The following is a 19862-nucleotide window of genomic DNA, read 5'->3' on the forward strand; positions in this document are numbered from 1 at the left end:
AATGTGGCATCTCCTGCCGAGTCTTTTGCTTTCACAGGGAGTGATTTTCGTGTGCAAGTTTGGTACTAATCCCTCTAGGATTTTCCAAGTGTATATTATCATGTATCTCTCTCGCCTGCACTCCAGGGAATACAAATCAAAGGTCTTCAACCATTCCCAGTAATTTAGGTGCCTTATCGTACTTGTGTGTGCCGTGAAAGCTCTTTGTACACTCTCCAGGTCAGCAATTTCCCTTGCCTTAAGGGGGTAGTTAGTGTACAGTAGTATTCCAGCCTAGAGAGAACAAGCGATTTGAAGAGAATCATCATGGGTCTTGAAGTCCCTAATTTTGAAGGTTCTCATTATCCATCCTTTCATTTTCCTCTGACATTATCACTCCCAGGTCCTTCACTTTTCGCTCTATTGTATTGTTAGAATTTGTCGTATACTCTAATACAGTTTTAATTTCCTCAAGTTTTCCATATCTGAGTAGTTGAAAATTCTCTTTATTGAACTTCATATTGTTTTGAGTGGCCCATTTGAAGATCTGGTTGATGTCCGCTTGGAGTCTTGTGGTGTCTTCGATGGAGGTCACTGCCATGGCAACCCGGGTGTCATCCGCAAAGGATGCTATGGCTTATATCTCTATGTCAGAAATAAGGATGAGGAATAGAATGGCAGTGAGCACTGTGCCTTGTTGAACAGAGCTTTTCACCGTGGCTGCCTCAGACTTTTCTCTGTTTACTATTACTCTGTGTTCTATTTGTCAGGAAGTTATAGATCCACCTACCAGCTTTTCCTGTTCGTTTATCACGCATTTTGTGCACTATTACACCATGGACACACTTGTCGAAGGCATTTGCAAAGTCTGTGTGTACTCCATCTGTATTTTATTTATCCTCTATAGCATCCAGGACTTTGTCATAGTGATCCAGTAGCTGGGACAGGCAGGAGCGACATGCTCTAAACCCGTGTTGCCCTGTGTTGTGTAACTGATGGGCATCTAGGTGGCTGGCGATTTTGCCTCTTAGAACCCTCTCAAAGGTTTTTATGATATGGGATGTTAGTGCTATCGGTCTGTAGTTCATTGTAATTGTTTTACTGCCACCTTTGTAGAGTGGGGCTATGTCTGTTGTTTTTAGTGTGGGGGATGACCCCTGTGTGCATGCTCCCTCGCCATAGCATGCTGAAGGCACGCGACAGGGGCTCCTTGCAGTGCTTGATGAACACGGAGTTCCATGAGTCTGGGTCTGGGGCAGAGTGCATGGGCATTTCATTTATTGCTTTTTCAAAGTATTGTGGTGTTAAGATAATATCCGAAATTTTTGAGATGACCAAATTTTGGGTCTCGTTCATAAAGAATTCATTTGGATTGTCGACCCTTAGTCTGGGCAGCGGCTCGCTGAACACTGAGTCATATTGGGACTTTAGTATCTCGCTCATTTCTTGGCTGTCATCTGAGAATGTCCCATCTCCTTTAAGCAGGGGCCCAATGCTGGATGTTGTTTTTCTCTTAGATTTGGCATAAGAGAAGGCAGGAACACCCTTTTGTAAAACCGTGCTGAGATTCATTAATCAATTTATGCCTTCTCAAGATAGCTACGAATTGCCTCAGCAATTACTGATTCCATAAATTTTACCGCTATGGAGGTAAGGCTTATTGGTCTATAGTTCGAGGCTACGTACCTGTCACCTGCTTTGAAAATAGGTATCACATTTAAAATTTTCCACTTATCACTGCAGACTGGCATAGTGCCAGATAAGTTGAAAAGATTAGCCAAAGGTTTGCTAAGCTCCTCTTTACATTCCTTTAGAACCCTCGCATACAGTTCATCACTGGCCACTGAAGTACATTCATCCTGAAGAACAGAGAAGCGATTTCCTACCTTCAAATCTTCTCTCTTAACTTTCCTTATTTTGATGCTCAACCTATTACTGGGAACCACTCACCACTTGTAGCAGGTCTGCAATCAGTCCGCTCGGCTGTCTGCAGCGCAGAACTGTCAAGTTGGACAGACCGACAGACAAGCACTCCAAACAGAGGCAGAGACACAAGCAAAAGCAAAGACAAAGTTACGAACACAGTTGCAAACCAAGATAAAAAAACATATGCAAACACACAGGAATAAACACAAGCACATATTCGCAAGCACAAACACTTGCAGACAAGCGAAGACACACACATAAGCACAGACACAAGAGCAGGTACAATAAAAGACAGACGCACAGACATAAGCACAGATATGCGCACATGCACAGTCACATGTAAAGACAAATAGACAAACACAAATCGACAGAGAGGGACACAAGCACACAGTTGCACACACAAGCACACAGTCACTTATAGAGAGACAGACATAAGCATAAACACAAGCATGGACAAACACAAGAGACACTTAACTACCAGCCAGTATCATTGATGTCAAAAGTTTTGGAGAAGATACTGTTTAAAAGTATACTGGAAATTTTGGAGAGAATCGATTCTTTATAGAAAATCAGCATGGTTGTATTGATGGGAAATCCCGTTTTACAAATCTGCTGGATTCCTACAACAAAGTCTCAGAGATACAACACGAACAGCTTCTTAGATTGTAAAAAATAAAAGAAGCTTCGATACTGTATACACTAGAGATTAGTGCAGAAATAAGAGAAGAGTGGAACCAGTGAGTCAAGACATGTCTAAATGTCAGAAAGTGACAAAGTAATGGATGAAACATCAGAATGAAAGTAACGAGCGGGGTTCCGCAAGAATCAGCTTTAGGGGCATTACTGTTCCTAATGTACATTAATGACCTAGTAGAGGGAACTGAGTCGTGTTTGTCACTGTTGAAGATGTAAAACTTAGCGGTTTAAAAAAACCGACAAGTTGAAGAATGAGACACTTGAGCAACATTTGGAAATCTTTGCTCTGGAAACGTATCGTCAGCCAGTGACTTCTTCAGTCCAATACAGAGAAGAATGGTGGAAAACGAGGAAGAGTTGGGGTAATCATTCCCACACCCTGGAGTCGATATGTTCAGTTCATCAATCTTTGTACTGGACTGTATAAGCCAATGACTGGCGAAACGTTTCTGTAGTAAAGATTCCCAAATACTGCTTAAGCGTCTCATTCTTCACACTCCAGGAAGACCACAAAACACACACAGATGTGGTCAAGCAAGTGGCTGCTCGAGTTCATGCAAATACAAAGACATGCGATCTGGAGAAGGTAACAGCAGACAAGACAAAATATCACCAGAAAAACAAACCTTACGACGCCAGAGGCATATATAAAGATAGCAGACAAGTTAAGTAAAAGCAGAAGCTCAAGAAACCCCAAAGATTCGCAACCAGACTAGGACCAGAATTAACGGAATGCACTATGAGGAGAGGTTTAAGGAAGTGAACCTGACAACCTGAGAGTGAAGGACAAAGAAACATATATGATTACTATATACAAAATCTTAAGAACTGTATACACTAAAAAAATGCATAAGAAATAGGGATGTCTCAAAGTATCGGTATCGGTATTGGCGGGTATCGGCCATTTTCATGGTATCGGTTAAAAACCAGCTGATACTTTTTAAAATATTCACATTACACGTGTGCTAATAAGTATTAACATTAACACTACCTCACACTGGCACAGAGTTATAAACAGATTTAATCAGTGAGTGAAGAAGCCCGGGTTGTCTAGTGAGGTCTGAGAACTGGAGGTGACTCAGGTGTGGAGGCTCTCATCATTATCACTGCAGATATCTCTCACCTGCCTCCTCCTCCTCCTCCTCATCTATCTACTCTCTTCCCCTCAACTACCGTCGCATCCTCCCACCCTCATCTTCTTACTCCCCGACATATACCGACTCGTCTGCATCCTACCCTCCCTTGTTCTACTCTCCCATTACATCATCGCGTCACTAGTCTTGCTACCCAAACTTGGGAAATCCAGTTAGTGCTACATACACATCTGCCTTTCTATATAAACACAAATATAAACACCTGCCTCTCTACATAAACACAAATATACACACCCATCCCGGTGTATATGCACAGGTACACACCACTCCCGGTGTATATACTACACACCACTCCCGGTGTATATACTACACACCAATCCCGGTGTATATACTATACACCAATCCCGGTGTATATACTATACACCAATCCCGGTGTATATACTATACACCAATCCCGGTGTATATACTATACACCAATCCCGGTGTATATACTATACACCAATCCCGGTGTATATACTATACACCAATCCCGGTGTATATACTATACACCAATCCCGGTGTATATACTATACACCAATCCCGGTGTATATACTATACACCAATCCCGGTGTATATACTATACACCAATCCCGGTGTATATACTATACACCAATCCCGGTGTATATACTATACACCAATCCCGGTGTATATACTATACACCAATCCCGGTGTATATACTATACACCAATCCCGGTGTATATACTATACACCAATCCCGGTGTATATACTATACACCAATCCCGGTGTATATACTATACACCAATCCCGGTGTATATACTATACACCAATCCCGGTGTATATACTATACACCAATCCCGGTGTATATACTACACACACACACACACCACTCCCGGTGTATATACTATACACCGCTCCCGGTGTATATACTATACACCGCTCCCGGTGTATATACTATACACCACTCCCGGTGTATATACTATACACCACTCCCGGTGTATATACTATACACCACTCCCGGTGTATATACTATACACCACTCCCGGTGTATATACTATACACCACTCCCGGTGTATATACTATACACCACTCCCGGTGTATATACTATACACCACTCCCGGTGTATATACACTCATACACACCTCTGTCTGAACCCAAGACAAGATGCAATGAACGAATGATAATATACGAAATCATGAACGGGGAATCGAACCGAGGTGGGGTGTGCAGTGAGCCCTACGCTGCACCATGCAACAACTCCGCTTATTATAGACTTATACAACATTCACAGATAGTGTTAGTCAGTGCAACAGGTAACAGAAGTGACTGTTGTAAACCACTCCTGTTGTAACCATTCCTGTTGTACCAACCATCCTTGTATATACCCGTGTATATACCCACACATGCACCTCACGGTATATATACAGATACCTCTCTGTGTATATTAGCAGATATACACATGTACACAGATACACACCTCCCTGTGTATATATACAGATACACACCTCCCTGTGTATATACAGATACACACCTCCCTGTGTATATACAGATACACAACTCCTTGTGTATATACACAGATACACACCTCCCGGTGTATATACGCAGATACACACCTCCCCGTGGATATACAGATACCTCCTGATTTAGATACACAGATACACACCTAATGTATATACAGATATACACATTCCATTGTATATGCACAGATATACACCTCCCAGTGTGTATACACAAACACACCTTACATTGTATATACACAGATACGCACGTCCCGGTATATATACACCGATACACACCTTCCAGTGTATATACACGAATAAACACCTCCCAGTGTATATACACGGATAAACACCTCCCAGTGTATATACGCGGACACACACTTTCCGGTGTATATACACTGGTGTACACGTACAGATTCACATGTACATATACACCTATGGAGTATAGACATACATACCTTGGGGAGTTTATACAAATCAAGACTATAAAGGAATAGCAAGTTGTGTACCACTGAGCGAGGCGGCTGACCAGAGCCAGGCGGCTGACCAGAGCCAGGCGGCTGACCAGAGCCAGGCGGCTGACCAGAGCCAGGCGGCTGACCAGAGCCAGGCGGCTGACCAGAGCCAGGCGGCTGACAACCAGAGCCAGGCGGCTGACAACCAGAGCCAGGCGGCTGACCAGAGCCAGGCGGCTGACCAGAGCCAGGCGGCTGACCAGAGCCAGGCGGCTGACCAGAGCCAGGCGGCTGACCAGAGCCAGGCGGCTGACAACCAGAGCCAGGCGGCTGACAACCAGAGCCAGGCAGCTGACCAGAGCCAGGCGGCTGACCAGAGCCAGGCGGCTGACCAGAGCCAGGCGGCTGACAACCAGAGCCAGGCGGCTGACCAGAGCCAGGCGGCTGACCAGAGCCAGGCGGCTGACCAGAGCCAGGCGGCTGACCAGAGCCAGGCGGCTGACAACCAGAACCAGGCGGCTAACCAGAGGAAAAGCCAATTTCACCAACATTCATTTACTGTCTTCCCAGAAGCTTCCCAGAAGCTCAGGTGACTCTCCATACCATAACATCCTCACCTCACCTCTCCATCAGGCACTCTGATAGAGTGCCTGTACCTTGCTTACACTCCAAGAGCACGCCAAATGATTAAACCCGTTTGTTTCCACTCTTTCCCGTTGAACACGCTCACAAAAGCCTGTTATATGTCCAAGCCCCTAGCATTCAAATCCTCCTTTACCATCTTTCCTTCAACCTTTCCTAGAGTTATGCTCCCCCATAGTCATCCTATTTTTCATCACAATCTCTAAATGTTCAACCCATCTCAACAATCCTTCCTAAGTCCTCTGATTAACCCACACCTCTTCGTCTCCAAACTACGAATTCTCTGTATAATATTAACACTTCACATTGTCCTGAAACACATCTCCAGCCTCTTCGCTGCAACTTACGCTTCATATCCACAACAGTGTTGGTACCACTATACCCTTATATATTCCCCTTTCTGATTCCATGGATAACGTTCTATGTCTCTACAGTCGCCTCAGTGCACCATCCACTTGTTCAGTCTTCCTCAGTTCTATGGTTGGCCTCATTTCTCAGCGTCAACTGCAAACCAGTCCACTCCCAGATATATGATCACATTTATTTCTTCCATATCTCTTCCCCACAATCTGATATTCCATCACTGTCTACACTTTTTGATACTCTCATCACTTTTAATTTCCTTTATTTTTTACATCGCCTTCCAAATTCGTCCACTGACGTTAGAAACTTCTGAAAATCTTCTAAACCAACAGTGTTAGTAACACGTTTAGTAACGTGTTCAAGACGGGTTTGTGTTGTATATACCGTCTGTTTAAAATTTATGTTTATTTTCCTAAGGGACAGTTTAACATAACATTTCTGAAAGATCAAACCTAAGGTGATTAATAGTAAACAAGTATTGACCAGCTGTTTAGCTCTTTCTGTGAGTTTACGAGTGTGTGGCCCTAGGCCGCTTGATTTTAATAATTTGGCGTTTACCACTAGACCAGTCTTCAACCCCCCCCCCCCCCATTTCCTTATGTTCCCATAACTTCGTAACAAAGTTACGTGAAAATAAGATATGAAAAAGAGACTAATGGCACATAAGAGGCTATAATACGAGAATATGAATAACGGATAGTGACAAGGGAACATGAATAACGGATAGTGAAAAGAGAACATGAATAACGGATAGTGAAAAGGGAACATGAATAAGGGATAGTGACAAAGTAACATAAATAAGGGATAGTGACAAGAAATATGACAAGGAAACAAACAAGGGAATACGACAAGAAAACACAAGGAGACGTACCTCATGTGACTGCTGACCTCCACCAAAGGAGTCCAGGATAGAGTCCACAAAGTCATGCTGGCCGCCGCCGCCACCTGGACACAAAACACATAATATACATCTTTATTTACTACAAATACATGTACAAGGTATACAGTCCTAGCTGACATCAATGACATACTACTACATAGGAAGCAGCTTGTTATGCTGAACATTTCGGGCAAATTAGATCAGATTTGTTCCAGGGTGCGACCCACACCAGACCACTAACACCCAAGTACCTATTTTAAACTGATGGGCGAAAAGGAACAAGAACAGAAGGTGCCTTATGGAAAGACGTTCCTAATATTTTTCATCCGTACCGGAGGAGATTCGAACTCCGGACCTCAGTGTGTGAGCTGAGAGCGCTAGCGATCCAGATACGGGACACATGGTCATACTGTGTCACTAACACGTGCACTTCATGGTTATAGAACGTGGTGCACAATCCAGCACACACAGTTATATACCACGTGGTGCACAACCCAGCACACACAGTTATATACCACGTAGTGCACAACCCAGCACACACAGTTATATACCACGTGGTGCACAACCCAGCACACACAGTTATATACCACGTGGTGCACAACCCAGCACCCACAGTTATATACCACGTGGTGCACAACCCAGCACACACAGTTATATACCACGTGGTGCACAACCCAGCACCCACAGTTATATACCACGTGGTGCACAACCCAGCACCCACAGTTATATACCACGTGGTGCACAACCCAGCACCCACAGTTATATACCACGTGGTGCACAACCCAGCACCCACAGTTATATACCACGTAGTGCACAACCCAGCACACAGTTATATACCACGTGGTGCACAACCCAGCACCCACAGTTATATACCACGTAGTGCACAACCCAGCACACACAGTTATATATCACGTAGTGCACAACCCAGCACACACAGTTATATACCACGTGGTGCACAACCCAGCACCCACAGTTATATACCACGTGGTGCACAACCCAGCACATACAGTTATATACCACGCGGTGCACAACCCAGCACCCACAGTTATATACCACGTGGTGCACAACCCAGCACACACAGTTCTATACCACGTAGTGCACAACCCAGCACACACAGTTATATACCACGTAGTGCACAACCCAGCACACACAGTTATATACCACGTGGTGCACAACCCAGCACACACAGTTATATACCACGTGGTGCACAACCCAGCACACACAGTTATATACCACGTAGTGCACAACCCAGCACACACAGTTATATACCACGTGGTGCACAACCCAGCACACACAGTTATATACCACGTAGTGCACAACCCAGCACACACAGTTATATACCACGTAGTGCACAACGCAGCACACACAGTTATATACCACGTGGTACACAACCCAGCACACACAGTTATATACCACGTGGTGCACAACCCAGCACACACAGTTATATACCACGTAGTGCACAACCCAGCACACACAGTTATATACCACGTAGTGCACAACCCAGCACACACAGTTATATACCACGTAGTGCACAACCCAGCACACACAGTTATATACCACGTGGTACACAACCCAGCACACACAGTTATATACCACGTGGTACACAACCCAGCACACACAGTTATATACCACGTGGTACACACCCCAGCATTGATAAGCGTCTCCCGGGGATATCCTTCCTAGTAACTCTGGAGAAAAGGAAGATGATTCGTACCATCACACTTTTAAGGTACCAGATCTTCTTGTCTGTGTCATAGCTAAGTGGCATCTTGGTTGGGTCACAGCCGATGGCACCCGTATGTGACTCCCCTTCCCCCTGGCACTGTTCAGGCGTATGACCAAGTCTCCTAAAACTTGCTGGTTCTGTTCACCTAGCAGTCATCAGACACCTAGGAGTCAGTCAGAATTTTGAGTGTCGGATTCTAGATGAAGATTGGTAAATGTCAATCAGAGACTCAAGACAAGTTAGTTTAATATCTTTATTATGCACCCCAGACCCATCCTGTGGGCGGCAGTCAAAAGATTACAGAGGTACATAATGGGTCCAGGGACTGGGCCTCAAAGTTTTGATAGCTGAGCAAGTTACAAAGGTAATGAACTCCAGGTAGGTCTGGTGACTAAAGACAAGGAAAATATGTTTGGTGAGTTATCCTGGTTTATTGATAATAACCCAAACTGTGTGTTCCTACAGCAGAAAATATACATATTTAAGTTGCATCACAATAATAGCGATATTAGATTTAATTAGACTGCAGCATCAGGGACAAGTTGACTATATAAGCTCTTACCAAAGGAACATTACCAGTGTAAACAAGAGCGACACTCGCCACAAACCTAGCGTCACTTTCTAGCCTCAGATTATCAAATTATATTCAGGGAAACACGAAACCCGTAGTGATAAACAGCGCCCTGGGAGAATGTAAGGTAATAAGGTTCCACTCAAGGAAAGTATCAACAGCTCTTCACCGTCATCAAGGCTTTATTACTGCTTATTATTATCAAGCTGGAAAATACTTTGAGCTTAAGAAAAATAATACTGCCAACATGCGAGGTAAACATGTAACAACACCTGAGGCACCAGTAACATGTGAGTCATATGTGCACCAGTAACATGCGAGTCACATGTACACCAGTAACATGCGAGTAACATGTGCACCAGTAACATGTGAGTCATGTGCACCAATAACATGTGAGTCACATTTGCACCAGTAACATGCGAGTCACATGTGCACCAGTAACATGCGAGTCACATGTGCACCAGTAACATGTGAGTCACATTTGCACCAGTAACATGCGAGTCACATGTGCACCAGTAACATGTGAGTCACATGTGCACCAGTAACATGTGAGTCACATGTGCACCAGTAACATGTGAGTCACATGTGCACCAGTAACATGTGAGTCACATGTGCACCAGTAACATGTGAGTCACATGTGCACCAGTAACATGTGAGTCACATGTGCACCAGTAACATGTGAGTCACATGTGCACCAGTAACATGTGAGTCACAAGTGCACCAGTAACATGAGTCACATGTGCACCAGTAACATGCGAGTCACATGTGCACAAAGCAGCACTACCCACATACACCACCAGGCGGCACTACCCACATACAACATCAGGCAGCACTACCCACACACACACCACCAGGCAGCACTACCCACATACAACATCAGGCAGCACTACCCACATACACCACCAGGCAGCACTACCCACATACACCTCCAGGCGGCACTACCCACATACACCACCAGGCGGCACTACCCACATACAACATCAGGCAGCACTACCCACATACACCACCAGGCGGCATTACCCACATACAACATCAGGCAGCACTACCCACATACACCACCAGGCAGCACTACCCACATACACCACCAGGCGGCACTACCCACGTACACCACCAGGCGGCACTACCCACATACACCACCAGGCAGCACTACCCACATACACCACCAGGCAGCACTACCCACACACACACCACCAGGCAGCACTACCCACATACACCACCAGGCGGCACTACCCACATACACCACCAGGAGGCACTACCCACATACAACATCAGGCAGCACTACCCACATACACCACCAGGCGGCACTACCCACATACAACATCAGGCAGCACTACCCACATACACCACCAGGCAGCACTACCCACAAACACCACCAGGCGGCACTACCCACGTACACCACCAGGCGGCACTACCCACATACACCACCAGGCAGCACTACCCACATACACCACCAGGCAGCACTACCCACACACACACCACCAGGCAGCACTACCCACATACACCACCAGGCGGCACTACCCACATACACCACCAGGCAGCACTACCCACATACACCACCAGGCGGCAATACCCACATACACCACCAGGCAGCACTACCCACACACACACCACCAGGCAGCACTACCCACATACACCACCAGGCGGCACTACCCACATACACCACCAGGCAGCACTACCCACATACACCACCAGGCAGCAATACCCACACACATCACCAGGCAGCACTACCCACATACACCACCAGGCGGCACTACCAACATACACCACCAGGTAGCACTACCCACATACACCACCAGGCAGCACTACCCACATACACCACCAGGCATCACTACCCACATACACCACCAGGTAGCACTACCCACATACACCACCAGGTAGCACTACCCGCATACACCACCAGGCAGCACTACCCACATACACCACCAGCCAGCAATACCCACATACACCACCAGACAGCACTACCCACATACACCACCACACAGCACATACACAACTACACACATACACCACCAGGCAGTACTACCCACATACACCACCAGGTAGCACTACCCACACACCACCACACAGCACTACCCACATACACCACCAGACAGCACTACCCACAAACACCACCAAACAGCACTACCCACATACACCACCAGGCAGCACAACCAACACACACCACCAGGCAGCACTACCCACATACACCACCAGGCAGCACTACCCACATACACCACCAGGCAGCACTACCCACATGCGCCACCAGGCAGCACTATCCACATACACCACCAGGCACCACTACCCACATACACCACCAGGCAGCACTACCCACACACACACCACCAGGCAGCACTACCCACATACACCACCAGGCGGCACTACCCACATACACCACCAGGCGGCACTACCCACATACAACATCAGGCAGCACTACCCACATACACCACCAGGCGGCACTACCCACATACAACATCAGGCAGCACTACCCACATACACCACCAGGCAGCACTACCCACATACACCACCAGGCGGCACTACCCACGTACACCACCAGGCGGCACTACCCACATACACCACCAGGCAGCACTACCCACATACACCACTAGGCAGCACTACCCACACACACACCACCAGGCAGCACTACCCCATACACCACCAGGCGGCACTACCCACATACACCACCAGGCAGCACTACCCACATACACCACCAGGCGGCAATACCCACATACACCACAAGGCAGCACTACCCACATACACCACCAGGCAGCACTACCCACACACACCACCAGGCAGCACTACCCACATACACCACCAGGCGGCACTACCAACATACACCACCAGGTAGCACTGCCCACATACACCACAAGGCAGCACTACCCACATACACCACCAGGCAGCACTACCCACATACACCACCAGGTAGCACTACCCACATACACCACCAGGTAGCACTACCCGCATACACCACCAGGCAGCACTACCCACATACACCACCAGCCAGCAATACCCACATACACCACAAGACAGCACTACCCACATACACCACCACACAGCACATACACAACTACACACATACACCACCAGGCAGTACTACCCACATACACCACCAGGTAGCACTACCCACACACCACCACACAGCACTACCCACATACACCACCAGACAGCACTACCCACAAACACCACCAAACAGCACTACCCACATACACCACCAGGCAGCACAACCAACACACACCACCAGGCAGCACTACCCACAGGCGCCACCAGGCAGCACTATCCACATACACCACCAGGCACCACTACCCACATACACCAGCAGGTAGCACTACCCACATGCACCACCAGGTAGCACTACCCACATGCACCACCAGGAAGCATTAGCCACATACACCACCAGGCAGCACTACCCACATACACCACCAAGCCGCACTACCCACATACACAACCAGACAGCACTACCCACATACACCACCAGACAGCACTACCCACATACACCACCAGACAGCACCACCCACATACACCACCAGACAGCACCACCCACATACACCATCAGGCAGCACTACCCACATACACCACCAGGCAGCACAACCAACACACACCACCAGGCAGCCCTACCCACATACACCACCAGGCAGCACTACCCACATACACCACAAGGCAGCACTATCCACATACACCACCAGGCACCACTACCCACATACACCACCAAGCCGCACTACCCACATACACCACCAGGTAGCACTACCCACATACACCACCAGGTAGCACTACCCACATACACCACCAGGCAGCACTACCCACATACACCACCAGGCAGCACTACCGACATACACCACCAGGCAGCACTACCCACATGCGCCACCAGGCAGCACTACCCACATGCGCCACCAGGCAGCACTACCCACATGCGCCACCAGGCAGCACTACCCATATACACCACCAGGCAGCACTACCCACATACACCACCAGGCAGTACTACCCACATACACCACCAGGCAGCACTACCCACATATACCACCAGATAGCACTACCCACATACGCCACCAGGAAGCACTACCCACATTCACCACCAGGCAGCACTACCCACATACACCACCAGGCAGCACTACCCACATACACCACCAGGTAGCACTACCCACATACACCACCAGGCAGCACTACCCACATGCACCAAGAGGCAGCACTACCCACATGCACCAACAGGCAGCACTACCCACATACACCACCAGGCAGCACTACCCACATACACCACCAGGCAGCACTAGCCACATGCACCACCAGGTAGCACTACCCACATGCACCACCAGGCAGCACTACCCACATGCACCACCAGGCAGCACTACCCACATACACGACCAGGCAGCACTATCCACATACACCACCAGGTAGCACTACCCACATACACCACCAGACAGCACTACTCACATACACCACCAGGTAGCACTACCCAACTACACCACCAGACAGCACTACCCAACTACACCACCAGACAGCACTACCCACATACACCACCAGCCAGCACTACCCACATACACCACTAGGCAACACTACCCACATACACCACCAGCCAGCACTAAACACATACACCACCAGGCAGCACTACCCACATACACCTCCAGCCAGAACTACCCACATACACCACCAGACAGCACTACCCACATACACCACCAGGCGGCACTACCCACATACACCACCAGGCAGCACTACCCACATACACCACCAGGCAGCACTACCCACATACACCACCAGGCAGCACTACCCACATACACCACCAGGCAGCACTACCCACATACACCACCAGGCAGCACTACCCACATACACCACCAGGCAGCACTACCCACATACACCACCAGGCAGCACTATCCACATACACCACCAGGCAGCACTACCCACATACACCACCAGGTAGCACTACCCACATACACCACCAGGCAGCACTACCCACATACACCACCAGGCAGCACTACGCACATACACCACCAGGCAGCACTACCCACATACACCACTACCCACATGCGCCACCAGGCAGCACTACCCACATACACCACCAGGCCGCACTACCCAGATGCACCAGCAGGCAGCACTACCCACATGCACCACCAGGCAGCACTATCCACATACACCACCAGGCAGCACTACCCACATACAAAACCAGGCAGCACTACCCACATACAGCACCAGGCAGCACTACCCACATGCACCAACAGGCAGCACTACCCACATACACCACCAGGCAGCACTACCAACATATACCACCAGGTAGCACTACCCACATACACCACCAGGCAGCACTACCCACATGCACCACCAGGCAGCACTACCCACATGCACCACCAGGCAGCACTACCCACATACACCACCAGGTAGCACTACCCGCATACACCACCAGGCAGCACTACCAACATACACCACCAGGTAGCACTACCCACATACACCACCAGGTAGCACGACCCACATGCACCACCAGGCAGCACTACCCACATACACCACCAGGCAGCACTATCCACATACACCACCAGACAGCACTACCCACATACACCACCAGGTAGCACTACCCACATACACCACCAGGTAGCACTACCCACATACACCACCAGGTAGCACTACCCACCTACACCACCAGAGAGCACTACCCACATACACCACCAGACAGCACTACCCGCATACACCACCAGGCAGCATTGACTACATACACCACGAGGTACCACAACCCACATACACCACCAGGCAGCACTACCCACATACACCACCCGACAGCACTACCCACCTACCACCAGGCGGCACTACCCACATACACTACAAGGCAGCACAACCCACATACACCACCAGGCAGCACTACTCACATACACTATCAGGCAGCACTACCCATATACACCACCAGGCGGCACTACCCACATACACCACCAGGCAGCACTACCCACATGCACCACCAGGCAGCACTACCTACATACACCAGGCAGCACTACCCACATACACCACCAGGTAGCACTACCCACATACACCACCAGGTAGCACTACCCACATACACCACCAGGCAGCACTACCCACATACACCACCAGGCACCACTACCCACATGAGCCACCAGGCAGCACTATCCACATACACCACAAGGTAGCAGTACCCACATACACCACCAGGTAGTACTACCCACATACACCACCAGGCACCACTACCCAAACACACAACCAGGCAGCACTACCCACATACACCACCAGGCAGCACTACCCACATACACCACCAGGCAGCACTACCCAAATACACAACCAGGCAGCACTACCCACATACACCACCAGGCACCACTACCCAAATACACAACCAGGCAGCACTACCCACATACACCACCAGGCAGCACTACCCACATACACCACCAGGCAGCACTACCTACATACACCAACAGGCAGCACTACCCACATACACCACCAGGTAGCACTACCCACATACACCACCAGGTAGCACTACCCACATACACCACCAGGCAGCACTACCAACATATACCACCAGGTAGCACTACCCACATACACCACCCGGCAGCACTACCAACATATACCACCAGGCAGCACTACCCACATACACCACCACGCAGCACTACCAACATATACCACCAGGCAGCACTACCCACATACACCACCAGGCAGCACTACCAACATATACCACCAGGTAGCACTACCCACATACACCACCAGGCAGCACTACCCACATACACCACCAGGCAGCACTACCCACATACACCACCAGGTAGCACGACCCACATACACCACCAGACAGAACTACCCACATACACCACCAGGCAGCACTACCCACATACACCACCAGACAGCACTACCCACATACACCACCAGACAGCACTACCCACATACACCACCAGGCAGCATTACCTACATACACCACCAGGTAGCACGACCCACATACACCACCAGGCAGCACTACCCACATACACCACCAGGCGGCACTGCCCACATACACCACCAGGCGGCACTGCCCACATACACCACCAGGCAGCACTACCCACATACAACACCAGGCAGCACTACCCACATACACCAACAGGCAGCACTACCCACATACACCACCAGGCAGCACTACCCACATACACCACCAGGGAGCACTACCCACATACACCACCAGGCAGCACTACCCACATACACCACCAGGCAGCACTACCCACATACACCACCAGGCAGCACTACCCACATACACCACCAGGCAGCACTACCCACATACACCACCAGGTAGCACTACCTACATGCACCACCAGGCAGCACTACCCACAACCACCACCAGGCAGCACTACCCACATACATCACAAGGCAGCACAACCCACATACACCACCAGACAGCACTACCCACATACACCACAAGGCGGCACTACCCACATACACAACCAGGCAGCACTACCCACATACACCACTTCCCACATACACCACCAGGCAACACTACCCACATACACCACCAGGTAGCACTACCCACATACACCACCAGACAGCACTACCCACATACACCACCAGGTAGCACTACCCACATGCACCACCAGGCAGCAACACCAGGTAGCACTAACCACATACACCACCAGACAGCACTACCCACATACACCACCAGGAAGCACTACCCACATGCACCACCAGGCAGCACTACCCACATACACCACCAGGCGGCACTACCCACATACACCACCAGGCAGCACTACCCACAAACACCACCAGGCAGCACTACCAACATACACCACCAGACAGCACTACCAACATTCACCACCAGGCAGCACTACCCACACACCACCAGGTAGCACTACCCACATACACCACGAGGTAGCACTACCCACATACACCACCAGGCAGCACTACCCACATGCACCACCAGGCAGCACTACCCACATACACCACCAGGCAGCACTACCCACAAACACCACCAGGCAGCACTACCAACATACACCACCAGACAGCACTACCCACACACCACCAGGTAGCACTACCCACATACACCACGAGGTAGCACTACCCACATACACCACGAGGTAGCACTACCCACCTACACCACCAGACAGAACTACCCACATATACCACCAGACAGCACTACCCACATACACCACGAGGTAGCACTACCCACATACACCACCAGACAGCACTACGCACACACACCACCAGGCAGCACAACCCACATACACCACCAGGCAGCAGTACCCACTTACACCACCACACAGCACTACCCACATACACCACCAGGCGGCACTACCCACATACACAAGTTGCACAACCCACGTACATCCCCAGGCAGCACTACTCACATACACCACCAGGCACCACTACCCACATACACCACCAGGCGGCACTACCCACATACACCACTAGGCAGCACTACCCACATACACCACTTCCCACATACACCACCAGGCAACACTACCCACATACACCACCAGGCGGCATTACCCACATAAAACACCAGGCAGCAACACCAGGTAGCACTACCCACATACCACCAGGCAACACTACCCACATGCACCAACAGGTAGCACTACCCACGTACACCACCAGACAGCACTACCCACATACACCACCAGGTAGCACTAACCACATACACCACCAGGCAGCACTATCCACATACACCACCAGGCAACACTACCCACATGCACCACCAGGTAGCACTACCCACATACACCACCAGACAGCACTACCCACATACACCACCAGGTAGCACTAACCACATGCACCACCAGGCAGCACTATCCACATACACCACCAGGCAGCACTACCCACATACACCACCAGACAGCACTACCCACATACACCACCAGGCAGCACTACCAACATGCACCACCAGGCAGCACTACCCACATACACCGCCAGACAGCACTACCCACATACACCACCAGGCAGCACTACCCACATACACCACCAGACAGCACTACCCACATACACCACAAGGCAGCACAACCCACATACATCACCAGGCAGCAGTACCCACATACACCACCACACAGCACTACCCACATACACCACCAGGCGGCACTACCCACATACACAAGGTAGCACAACCCACATACATCACCAGGCAGCACTACCCATATACACCACCAGGCACCACTACCCACATAAACCACCAGGCAGCACTACCCACATACACCACCAGGCAGCACTACCCACATACACCACCAGGCAGCACTACCCACATACACCACCAGGCAGCACTACCCACATAAACCACCAGGCAGCACTACCCACATACACCACCAGGCAGCACTACCCACATAAACCACCAGGCAGCACTACCCACATACACCACCAGGCAGCACTACCCACATAAACCACCAGGCAGCACTACCCACATACACCACCAGGCAGCACTACCCACATAAACCAACAGGCAGCACTACCCACATACACCACCAGGCGGCACTACCCACATACACCACCAGGCAGCACTACCAACATACACCACCAGGCAGCACTACCCACATACACCACCAGGCAGCACTACCCACGTACACCACCAGGCAGCACTACCCACGTACACCACCAGGCAGCACTACTCACATACACCACCAGGCAGCACAACTCGCATACACCACCAGGCGGCACTGCCAACATACACCACCAGGCGGCACTACCCACATACACCACCAGGCGGCACTACCCACATACACCACCAGGCGGCACTACCCACATACACCACCAGGCGGCACTACCCACATACACCACCAGGCGACACTACCCACATACACCACCAGGCGGCACTACTCACATACACCTCCAGGCGACACTACCCACATACACCACCAGGTGACACTACCCACATACACCACCAGGCGACACTACCCACATACACCACCAGGCGGCACTACCCATACACCACCCGGCGACACTACCCACATACACCAAAAGGCGGCACGACCCACATACACCACCAGGCGACACTACCCACATACACCACCAGGCGGCACTACCCACATACACCACCAGGCGACACTACCCACATACACCACCAGGCGGCACTACCCACATACACCACCAGGCGACACTACCCACATACACCACCAGGCGACACTACCCACATACACCACCAGGCG

At 49.9% G+C, this 19862-nt stretch overlaps 1 protein-coding gene across 2 annotated transcripts in view; it reads right to left on the minus strand.

The window, feature by feature from the left end:
• Window positions 1–19862, minus strand: part of LOC128696797 (uncharacterized) — a 314946-nt gene that overhangs the window by 145332 nt on the left and 149752 nt on the right. For both annotated transcript variants that reach the window (XR_011393429.1, XM_070096004.1), the window contains one exon: window positions 7523–7596. Coding sequence is in view for 1 of the 2 variants with exons in the window: in XM_070096004.1 (XP_069952105.1) it covers window positions 7523–7596 (74 nt within the window). In the remaining variant the exon portion in view is untranslated. The remainder of the gene's footprint in view (window positions 1–7522; window positions 7597–19862) is intronic.

This window comes from Cherax quadricarinatus, chromosome 52 (assembly GCF_038502225.1).
Source record: "Cherax quadricarinatus isolate ZL_2023a chromosome 52, ASM3850222v1, whole genome shotgun sequence".
NCBI lineage: Eukaryota > Metazoa > Arthropoda > Malacostraca > Decapoda > Parastacidae > Cherax > Cherax quadricarinatus.